Raw genomic sequence first — 12,322 nt, 5'->3', positions numbered from 1 at the left:
CATTCAACCTGCTAACTCACAAGAGAAAAAAAGGTGTGTTCTCTTTCTCCTTTTTCTTCTCCTTCTCCCTTCCCCTTCTCCTCCCCTTTTCCCTTCCCCTTCTCCTCCCCTTTCCCTTCCCCTTCTCCTCCCCTTCCCCTTTCCCTTCTCCCTCCCTTTTCCCTTTCCCTTCTCCCTCCCTTTTCCCTTTCCCTTCTCCCTCCCTTTTCCCTTTCCCTTCTCCCTCCCTTTTCCCTTTCCCTTCTCCTTCCCTTTTCTCTTCCCCTTCTCCTTCCTCCTCCCCTTTCCCTTTCTGAGAACTGTAACCAATACTGGGCAGAGGTAAGTCTCACTCAGAGCTTTTCTTTCCATCTCAGCCACAACACAGTCAAATCAAGGGTCCTAATATGATTGCTAGAGATATTCTGCACATTGCTGTCAGATTAACTGCAGGGCTGGGGACTGCACAGGAGACAAGTTTTAAAAAACACACATTAGAGGGAAAAAATAATTTCATTTTATATTTCTTAATGAAATCTGACTTTTAGAACCTTTGTTTAGGGGGAAAAAAAGGAGCAAAGGCTTATTAAGTTAAAGTGGGGTTTGGCAAAAGCTAGTGTTGGGAAAAATAATATAAATTGCACCTGTTGGAGTAATGAGCTTCTGAGCAGAATAAATCAGCTGCATGTTTTCCCAAACTGACAATTTTAAACTATGCCCATTTCAAGTTGTGGGTTCTGTGCAGCAGTGAACATGTGCCATCCTGTGGGGTTACTGGCTTTGGCAAAAAGCTCAAGAATTTATATGAAATATTTTACTCAATAGATAGACTTTGGAGAATGTGGAGAATTCAAAAGGAGTTATTTTCCAGTTGTGAAACGTCAAAGACAGTTTAACTGCAACATCCTTCAAGAAGACATGAAGTAGAATGAATCTAAAAGGACAAGTGATTCCTAAAACAACTGTTGGGAGGTTTGGTGAATTTGAATGTCTATCAGCAAGTCTAACATTAAGATTTATTTTTTTTTTCTCTCACATGTTCAATTGTTTTAAGTATTTAAAGGCTATGCATCCTAAAGGACTTCAGAATATTCATGTTGAAAGCATGCTGATATTTGTGGTACAGACTGATTTTTCTCATTCTCAAAAAGGTATTTGTTTGTCTTACATAAGAGAAGAAAAATAAAACTCTCTTGCCTGAAAGGAAAGTAGATGCAAGGTGCTGCAGACTGATGGAACTCCACTGTTCTTTATTGAAAAGCAGTGGCTAAATACAACTACCTTTCTCATCCTGTTAAAGCACAATGGTTTATGACAACTAATGGACCAGTGCCTGAGAAGTACAGTGTCACATATCAAATACACCCTGTCCTCTCTGCTGTGAGGGCTGACAATACATAGGACTTCAGCCCTGACACTCATCTGGAGTTCAAGTAGAATCACGGCTTTAAATGACAAAACTCGGACACAATTCACAGTCACTTCTCATGAGCTGCTTCAGCATTACTAAGCCTTTGCGGTATAATTTGATTTTGCTTCACATAGTATCATCAGAAGCTGAATTTATATAGCTGGAAATCATCTAAATGTTAATTTAAATAATTTTATTTCATACTGAATGCAAATATTTTGTTTTAATTTCTTATCATGCTTTAATTTCTAAGCATTAATTTTAATCACTATTTGTGTATGTAATCAATTTATTCTTAACAGTGAGATACCCTGACAAATCTACTACCTTCCTAAATTACCCAGAAAGGGAAAAAATACATAAATGACAAACTACAAATATGAAGGAGGCACGTGGTGTAGCCACCCTTTACACAGAAGTTCAGCAGCACTGCTCTCATTTTCATTAGCTCAGCTGAAGCTCCACACTTAATCTCACACTTCCACAAACTATCCACCACCATAAGAGAACAGTTTTAGAGGGGCCACAGGAAGAGTGCAAGGGAGCTGTATTTAACAACTTTCACTACTGTAATGCTTACTGGGTCTTTTTTGGTTTGAACCTGTCCTCTTCGCTGCAGCTGCCTTCCCCACCACATAGTATTTTTAAATCCAAGGGGCTGCAAGAGTTACTTCCTGTTACCATTATAAGGTTAGCAAAACAGGAACAGCAATGCAATAATATTTCATTTTAATCAGAAGCTTTCTTTGTAAAAAACAGATCACCTCTTAGTATATAATATCACTTAATATCTATTATCCATTATAAAATTACAGAAAAGAGAGGCAGACAAAATCAGCATGATGATATCCTCTTCTCACTTCACAGAGATGTTGTAAGGGTAAAAATGAATGGTTTTGTGCAACCAAGACAGCAGAGATGAAAGGTCACATTTTCTGATCCTTTATACCTTGTGGGAACAAAAGGGATAAGTGGGAATGACTCTTGATAGAGAAATCATTAGAACCAGTCACTGTTGCACTTCTTGCAGCAGCTTTTCAATCATAAGTGAGTGAGTGGTGTAGAAGGGCAGCCCATCCACTTCCATCTCCAGGCTGGCAGTTTTCCCACTGCGGACCCCGTGCCTCACAAGTGTTTTCAGAAGTTTGTCTTCCTTAAAAACCAGAGAGAAATAGGATATAATTAAAACTCTGAATCAGAAAAAAAGCATTCATCAAGTGTTTTGTTGTTCTTTTAATTCTAGGAGAAATTGACCACATCCTTGGGATTTATTTTGATAGTAATTTGATGATACCCTTTTACTCTTGTCCCAGAGTCAAAAGACTTATATTCTTGACTGCTGCTTAATTACTGAATGATATTATATTCTCCACAATTCTCCAAACAGCACATCAGTGTCAATTCAGAAAGATGAATCTTTTTTTTTTTTATATATATTTTCAAGTTCCTATATTGCACAAATCAGAATCAGAGGAACTTCCACCCAAAGAATCTCAGAACACTACCTGTCATTTCCCCAGTGCAGCAGCCAACTGCAGATACATTTAAAAAGAAAAAGAACAGAAGGGAAAGAGGATTCATGAGGAAAAATGGTTACAGAGAGTACCTGAACAGGCTGCACAATCACTTTCATTTCCTACATCTTCTGTGATCTCTGCATGCCTCTTGCTCTCTGTCTTTCTTTTATTATGGTTTTTTTTTCCTTCTTTCTCCTATTGATTTTATGACAATTCTGGTTGCTTAGGATAGGCATGGAGAAGAAAGAAAACCCTGAAGCTGTTCTTCTTTGGGTTTTTTGAAATAGAATGTACTTTGTTTTCACCTACAACTCAATTTTACCTTTATAACAGTCATTATCTTGTTTAACAGTAATGTAAGTATATAGAAAAGCATGTTCCAAGTTGATCTGTTAAAGTACACAGAGGGAATCCTTGTCTGTGAGCTATGGGCAGTTAGCTTTGTGATGTGAGAAGTCAGGATAAAATGAGCTCTGAAGAAACACTGCTGCTACGAACGGTTAAATTAGAAGACCTAGTTTCAGTTGGGCATATGTCTGCTGTAAAGTGCTTCACTGTTCATTTGACATTAATGTACACAATAGAACTCCTACTGTCTTAGTATTTGCTATAAAGATAATTTATTTCTCTAGTTCTGTTAATAAAAATTTAGTAACATAAAAAGCCTGCTCATGACTTAGCTGCTTCTTGCCTCAACTCCATGGTAATCTGCATAAGACTTTAAAATAGTGTTGCACTATCTTTTCTTCCCTTTCTTTGCTAGGAATGCCTTTTCTGGCCTTCGGTCTACTGTTCTGTTTCCATTTGTGAGAGATTCTGCTTTGATGGAAACTGCTACTGAAACAGCTCTACCAGTGTCCTTAACAAATATTTCTATAGGTTTAAATAGTTCTTATTTGAAATTCCTAACAAAATCCTTTATCTCTTGGACAGAAATGAATGATGAAAAAATTAGAAAGTAAAAATGTCTGATATTCTCTTATTAAATGCTAGAGATGTTTTTTTCCCCCCCTAGGACAACTCCTGAACCATAAAGAATACAGTATCTTTAGATCTGAATTAAGACACAATATGGTTGTGTCGTACATAATCCAGTACATGGCCAAAATATGATCATTTTGGAAGGAATTAAAGGATACCTTGCACAGTCAATTAGCAGAGAACTTAGTATAATTTGGTGACTTGCTTTCTGAATGCAATTTATAAAGATTTGTCTTACGTTTCCTCCTCATGTAGTTAGGTTAAACGAGGCACTGGAGTTCTATTAAAGAAAAACTACGCTGGGTTACATAGTGTCAGTCTTAACGCCATGTAGCAACACAGCACTAATACAGCCATTTAAGGCAATTACCTGAATACATTGGTACCATAAAAAAGTGTTGCTTCGTAGTTTCTAAAATTAAAAGCATACATCAGCTTATGTCATCAGATTGCTCATATATATATGAATGCAAATACAAGCACCTGATCTTTCTGCATGGGAGAGGTTTTTCTCAGCACCGAGTATCTATTTCCAATGTGGTAAATTAGATCCTTCCAGCCACAGAAGAGACACCTGAGCTGGATACATGAAATGTAATTTCTAATTTGAATTTTCTCCTACATATTTACATGGTAGAACTCTCTGATCTGCTTACATGTAGAAAAAAAAGTCTTGCTCATTTAATACTATGTAACTGCCTGAGAAAACATATTCTATCATCAAATACTATTGTTTCCATTTGTAAGGAACATACTCGATTGTACAACACACTTCCTTAGCTGTAAAGTGCTGCAATTTGCTCACAGTATTTCTTTAGTAAATAATTAATGTAGGAATTGGGTAACCAGGAAAATAGATTAACAGAAAGGGAATTTGTTAATTTGCACTTCATTCATGGGAAAAAAACTCCCTATAAATGATAAAGCTAATAATACTAAAACACATGTCACATCTTTATATATTGCTCATTCATGAAGTAATTCATATTCTTATAGGTCATAAATTCAAAAGCAGTACTATACAGAAAATTTCTTTCCATTCATAAAGAGTTCAGTAGAAGAACAACTGCCTGGTAATTAAAATAGATATGAGATGCAAGGAAATGAACTTAGATGATCTCTGAGGTCTTTTCCAACCTGGTTGATTCTATGAAATGCAGAGTTGACAGTAGGATGTTTAGCATGAAGTATGTTTGAATATGTATGAATTAATATATCTCCCCACAGTCACTTCAGTATAAAAGTACCATGAACATCTGAAAAATCAAACCAACCATGTATTAACCAACATAATTATAATTCAACTCCATAACTGAAAGGTGAGTAAAGATTGGTTAGATGAAATTGTTTCTTGATCATCAAGTTCTCAAGGAGCGAATGCCTTGCAGTATCTCCCAGCAGCATGTATGCGCAGACTAATCCATGCACTTAGAACAATCTCAGTATCAGTGGGAATGGAGAGCTCCACAGTTCTGAGGTTTCTGGCAGAGACATAACTTTTGTATCTTAGGGGAAGTCTTTGTGTGGTGCTTATGATCTACATTTTTAATGGGAGAAATGCCTTTTTGTGGAAGAAGAATGAAACATAAGAAAGCTGTCTGGTGCTTAGGCTCTCTTTCAAATATCTTCTTTCCAGTTACAAACAGACAGATATAAACATTAAGTTGGGTACATGTGGTGGTGCTCTTTGTCCTGCTGGGGTAATTATTATCACATTAAAAGAGCTGGGTTGGGCCTAAAGTAGCCATATAAACATAAATGGTCTGAATCTTTTCATACTAATGGAGTGTGTGGATACTAATGTGTTCAATCTTCTGCACTGTTGACTGTTGTGTGGGTTGTAATTAAAGATATCATACTGTCTTGTCAGACATTTTGTAACCTTCTCTCTTCCCTAAAACTGTTTCCATTAATTTTATCTCAATAGATTTTAGTATTGCACTTAAGGTAGCCCATTAATGGATCATTATCAATGTTTCCAGCTGTGTAGCTTCACAAAATAAAAACAAGAAGGATTTCCTGTACAGACTATCACATTTAATTATAGTATCTCATTATTGAGAATTTTGATCACAGTAGTTTTAGGATATATTAATTCAAAGGGTGAAACCACTACATTAGAAGTAATTAATCTGGTTTTGGGAAATATTGTACTGAAAGGTGCATATACTTTCTAAATCAAAGGAGAAGTGGCTACATGTCCGTGTTAAATGCTGGAAACAGTTTCAGGTTTATGACACTCAGTTAAAAAATTCAAATGGAAAGAATCAAAACAGCAAAAGTAGAACCTACTCTACACTCTCTCTAAAAGAGGAGCTTTGTTGGCGTTTCATGCAGAATATACTCCCAGGAGAAATGCTCCACTGTTGTGGGCAGTATCTATGTTAGACAATTACACTTTGCTTAGCATTCTTGGAATTCACAAACGTAATGGTTTTGCACCTCTGTAGAGATACTCTGCCAATAAAACTGAAGTCCCTACGTTATTACAGCTATGGAATAAAGCTTCCTTGAGCGCTGAGCTTCTTTAAAAAAAGAAAAAAAAAACCACAAAAAACCCCCAACACTGCCAAGTTAAAAATAGAGCCACATGCTTAGCAGGATGAGCACAGATCACAGTCATTTCTCACCCCTCTCAGTCATTTTACTTTTCCTCAGTCTGAAACCTTTGCATTCCCAGAATATCACACTGTTCAGAGCTGCATTAGTCAAAACACGTTTTAAAATATTCATCTCAAGTCATTCTCCAACTTTCATTTAGGAACATTCAAAACAAATTACAGAAAGGTTCTAACAGAACTAGTAAAGGTGGAAAGGTCAGAAACATGGAGTAGCTTCTGTATTACAACTGTGACTTTTCATTTTGGAAAAGGAAACACCCAAAGGAGGCTACAACAGAGATTTTTAAAACCATGAAGGATGTTATGGAATAGACCAGGAAATTTTAATCCTTGTATCACAATAGAAGGATTTCTTGCACTGTCTGTAAGACTGTAGTGCTATCTTGTGCTTGAGATCACAGTGCACGAATACGTTAATTTTGGAGGATTTTGATGTTCCATATGTCTTGAATCCTTTGCAGCGAGTTTTAAGTATGGTGTGACTGCTCGTTCCCCAGGGATTCCCAAAAGTTACCAAAAGATCATGTGAAAGTAAGCTATTGAAGTGGACTGGGCAGGATTTAGCAGTTGGCAGCTGATTCCACCTGCATGTCATGAGCAAACTCCTTAAACTCTTTAGCCCTATGGAGTTTACCTTGGCAACGGAGGGAAGTGCTGAAAGCCAGATCGTCCTCTTAGATAACTGTGGAAATCCAACAGCTTTCCTCAGATAGCGGTCATGTATTTCACAAGTGTTGAGGATATACAGAGCACAAGCAATGGCATAACCTCCCCAGTTAGAGACTCCTGCAAAAGAACGTCACCATGAAATCAAAGTGTAAGAAAAAACCCCAACAAACTTACTGCAAAGATTCCTAACCTGCACGTGTCACTGGGCATGTACAACTGAGTCTCAAGTATTGAGGGTGAAATGGAATGTGGATATGAATTAACTATTGCTATGAATTTGGAATATTTGTTTCAGAAATACAGAATTGCTTCACATACTATAGTGTGCTCAGTAGTACGTCTGCAAGTTTTCATCTAGCTTAGTTTGTGGCTTTTCTTTGCAACAAAACAAAGACTCAGTGGGCACCTTCTGTAGCACAGTTCAGCTTGGCTTAATATGAAGTCCACAAACCGTGAGGAGCTGTGCTACAGCCCACTGTCTTTTGCTTTTAAGCACACAGAGGCAAAAAAAAATGTATAAAGTATCCTAAACCAGGCAAATTGTTGTCAGATCTTATAAAGGAATGCTGTTCCATTCTGCAGAACCCCTTTTTGGTCACAAATGATGATGTATTAAAGAGTTCAGCTGGTTTATTAGATGTGAAGCCACAGCGAAATGAACTGTGTCCTGATAAGCGTCCTCGATGTAAGTATCATACAAACCCCTTCACCATCACACACCCAATCTAATGTAGTCAATATCCATAAATTTTCTGTAGGCTGTTATCAGATCAGTCCATGTTCTGGTTTGACAGCTTGTCTGTCAAGACTGCATTGGAGATTGTTAGAACTGAAACTTGCTGTGAGAAGGTATCAATCTCCGCTGCCTGATACCTTTTCCAGAGACACAGAATAGTATCTTTTTTAAAAACTCTGAAGTTGTTTTAGTGCATGTAGGTTTCCACACTTAAACATGTCCAAAACTCCACCTCACTTTGCTTTGCAGGGTCAGTTGCTTTTGAAGGGAAAACAAAACCAAAAATCACCAAATTGCCCAAGCAGCCCTCCTAGGTACATATAGCCATAAGAAATATTTAATTACCACCACACTCTCACTCACTGCAAATTTTATTTTGTGCTGCTTAAGATGTTTTGGTGGAAGAGAATTTTAACTATAGCATTCAACTTCTATTATAGTGAAAATTTGTATGTGCATAGACAATTCCCACATAGATCTATTCTGCAGTCTTCCTTGTTATTTTATTTAAGATGTGATACTCCACGGGTATTCAGGATTTGCCCAACTATTTCCAATTAAATGCACTTCCTTCACAACACATCTTCAGTTTTCTGACGTTCCTGCTGGAGCTCTTGCTACTTAACTATGCAGAAAATTTGATGCAGTCCAGAGACAGACCTGTTTGCTTGCTTGTACAAAGAAAGGGCCAATATATTGGAAAGACAAATGTTTTCTTCTCAGTTCTATTTTCAAAAGTCAACAGTGCTCCCACCCCCTCAAAAAAAAAAATTCCTTACCAGCTACAATAGTAAAATCAGCTTCAACATCACAAGCTATAACATCTCCATTTTTTATGTGCTTCTTTACAGCATCTTTTACTTTGCCCATTCCTAATTCATTTCCTCCATCTCCAACACCTTTATTAAAAGAGAAAAAGTCTAAATCAGTACGAGCCCAACATATAACTAACCATCCATTTAGGAAGCATCCAGTGTCTTCCCATGAGATGCTATAACAGTTCATAGCTCCATGTGAGACAATTTATTCTTTTGCATCAAAAGTGTCTACAACCAGAAGACTGTGAATGCAATAGCTGAAAGCATCACCTATCACATGTCAGCTTGTAGGTGTATATATGCAATATATGCAGTATTGGTGCAGCCAAAGAAATCAAAACCATCAAGGTCTCATGAACTGCAGACAGAATTAAGACAGAATGCATGATCATAATTACATTAGCAGAAATAAAGACGACACAAAAGAAATGAACATGAGAAATTATCCTGTGAGTCTACAATAAAGCAAGCACAGAAAACTTTGTTATGTTAAAAGCTTTAATTAAGAAGAGAGATTAAAATTAGCAATTATTGCTGAAAGAGAAGCGAATATATACATAAGCACTTTGGCAGAAGTAGGGCTTAGTGTACTGGTTGTTTCATACAGATCATTGTGCCACCATGTTCGAAGAGCCCAACACTGTGTACTATCAATTTTTAATTTTTTTTCTAGTAATTTATGCAGCTTCTTCTTTTTTTTTTTTTTTTTTAAATGTGCTCATTTTTTTTCAGGGTGTTAGGCCTTGATTTTTGGCCTTGATCAGTGGCACCTATGTAATTTCAGGAAAATTCTAGACAATTCTGTGTTTGGGACATAAAATTGTTACATATCATTCAGAGATTTGGAGATGAGTGCAACACATAAACTAGATGGTTACATGAAAACTGGGTAGTACCTCTAGATAGCATTCAAAAATAACATCAGAACCACAAAAATTCCATTCATTTACATGGAAATTGATATTTCTCACCAGTTAGTCTAAAGCTGTCAGTTTGAAGACTTTATAGAGAAAAACCTAGTCAATGTCTGTGAAACAGAACAGCAAAGAGCTTCAACTCCTCACTGCATCATACTGTATCTGAATTTGAAATGTGACTGAGCTTTAATGAATAGCGTGTGCTACAGGAGAGAAATTACAATATTTATAATCTGCGTTTCAACCCTCCAAATGGATAAATCTAACACTTTAGTAACTGCATAAACATCTCATATAAGCCTGTAGCAAATTTCTTCCTTAAGTGACATTGAAAGTTGTTTCTCAGCATCAGTTATTTACCTCCTGAAGTTTATATAGTCAAAGAGAGTGTAACTGAATGACATAAAACTGACATAAAAGCATTTACCATGGAAAGGCTAACCTTTTTTCTTAGCTGCTTTAATAACCTGCTCACATATATTTAGGTGTTGAGACTTAATGGTGCTTCTAAAACCTGTTTGTTGGTAGCACTTTTCAACTAGGCAGTGACAACCACGATGCCTCTCATCATACAAAAATACAGTGGTCCCTACTCTCTTGGAACAACCCACACAGCATTTTGACTTTTCTTACATTCAAAATACAAAATTTTGCTCTTAATATTATTTAAAAAGGCTAAAATGAATTCTTGTCCTTCAATGATTATCAACAGTTTATTTAATGAAAAGATACTAATCCTTGCTTGATTGTTTTTGGGTTCTTTTCCCTGTCAGCCTTGCTTTGCTTTTCCTTGTCTTTGCTGATGTTCTGGTTATGCAGTTAATAGATCTCTGTTGTAGATGGATCCTATCAGTATTACACTGGGAAGAAAAGAACACCTCACTGAAAATTTTCTTGCACCATCTATTGTCTTCTTCCTCTACATATTGGCAGAGGACTACATTTTACTGTAGATTTCCACCATGAGAGTCACCTGACAAAACACAGCCGTCCACACATGAGCCAGTCGGCTATGCTTCTTTTAAAGTCACCAGAGAGAAACATTCAAGTCATGTCACCCCAAGGCAGACATTTCAAATATAGATGTCTGAAAATAGACAAGATGAATCCTCCTCTCCTAAAGGCCTGAGTGCTTTCCAGGAAGAGGAAAAATAGTTCTGTTGTACTCTCCATGCAAGTTTTCACTGACTGCATTGGTTCCTGAAACTACTTTCATGAAAAAAAATGCAGGAAATGTCAGTCTTCTGTGCTAAAAAGCATTTGTAGAAAGCACAACAAGTGTGACCTCATTTATTTTATGCATTGCTTTGGAAAGCTTTTCATTAGCTCCCATATAAATAGCATCTAGTTATGTCAATTGTATGACAGCTAAAAAAAAACCCAGCATGTGGTTTCAGTAACATCTTTTGTGGAGTGAGTGCACAGCGCTAGAAGAAATAAAAAAGACAGCTCAGCAGATAACTTTTGATGTGACTGTAATCAGCCTGCTATGGGTACTTATTTCTATTTTTGTGACACATTTCTAATTTTGTTTCTAATATTTGTATGAATTACATATCTCCCAACTGTGTTTTGGGCAACACGGTGCAGCAGGAGGCATTTAACTGTGCAAGGATGTTGTACTACACTTCATATATACACCTTGATTTTGATATATTTTTTCAAAACCAGATGATACAATGAAGTTTTCAGGAAAAAAAGACTATCAACAAGAGAGAGGAGCACTATGTTGCTAAAAGCATTCTTACAAGATGTATCTGTCAAAGCTAATGTATTTTTGTCATGAAGGTCAGTGTACTCAAAGATTATTACTGTATGTGTATATTTAGTTGGAGAAGCAACTATTACAGTAGATGCAAACATGCAACCCCAGTTCAAGAAAAAGCACTGCTAAGAGACAAGCTAAACTAAGATTCTATCCAGACTGCTGTTTTAGTAGAGGTGTAAAAATAACAATAGCTATAGTATTTTAATTTGTAATGGATAATCTGAATGGAATAATACGAGTAATGAATGGAAATTCAACAGTCATTTGCTTTCTATGCTGTCTTTCACACAAAAAAAGCAGAATAAAGTCAGTGTCAAAACCCACACTTAGAGAAGTTTATGTATGCACACTGATGTATAGACAATAGCTACATCTGGGCTTGCATTTTTATCTTTAAATAAATAATAACTTTATCTTTGAAATCAGCTCCTTCACTTTTTTCATCTGTAAGAACCTTTCAATAGAAACTTGTAATTTTTCTTCAGCCATGGTCTCTTTAAATTCAATCAAAACAGACAGCTGTAGCCTGCAAGCAGTTATTCAGCACTTGCCTCCTCCTTCCTTTCACTTTAAGTAAGAGTTCCTGTTCGGTGCTTCTGTGGCTTCTGAAAATATAACACAAACACACACATACCTGTTGTTGTGACTCCTGGAATGGTTTGTGCAGCTAAAAATAGTTCATCTATGGGATCAACGAGATGTTTAATGTTAACTTTCCTGGCATTGTAATAATTGCCATCAGCAGCCATCCCAGCACGCTCTATTGCTACCAGGTGATCAAATCTGGTCAGAGACATGTGGTAAAACAGAAAAGAGGAGTCACAGCTGTGATTCTCACTTAAACTCTCCGGTTGGCTGCTCCTCCTCTTGTGCTTGGTCCTATTTTATGACATTTGGGACTGAAA

At 36.7% G+C, this 12,322-nt stretch overlaps 1 protein-coding gene across 3 annotated transcripts in view; it reads right to left on the bottom strand.

Moving 5' to 3' along the window:
- Positions 1-275: 275 nt before the first annotated feature.
- DGLUCY (D-glutamate cyclase) overlaps positions 276-12,322 on the bottom strand; it is a 46,622-nt gene continuing 34,575 nt past the window's right edge. For all 3 annotated transcript variants that reach the window (XM_068148781.1, XM_068148780.1, XM_068148779.1), the window contains 4 exons: positions 12,052-12,200; positions 8,694-8,813; positions 7,144-7,295; positions 276-2,543 (listed from right to left, as the gene is read on the bottom strand). In XM_068148781.1, coding sequence (XP_068004882.1) covers positions 2,400-2,543; positions 7,144-7,295; positions 8,694-8,813; positions 12,052-12,200 — 565 coding nt within the window. In that variant the 3' untranslated portion in view covers positions 276-2,399. The remainder of the gene's footprint in view (positions 2,544-7,143; positions 7,296-8,693; positions 8,814-12,051; positions 12,201-12,322) is intronic.

Source organism: Melanerpes formicivorus, unplaced genomic scaffold (assembly GCF_026170545.1).
Source record: "Melanerpes formicivorus ecotype bairdi unplaced genomic scaffold, bMelFor1.0.p_v2 SCAF_17, whole genome shotgun sequence".
Taxonomy (NCBI): domain Eukaryota; kingdom Metazoa; phylum Chordata; class Aves; order Piciformes; family Picidae; genus Melanerpes; species Melanerpes formicivorus.
This window is presented reverse-complemented; position numbering and strand designations above follow the sequence as displayed.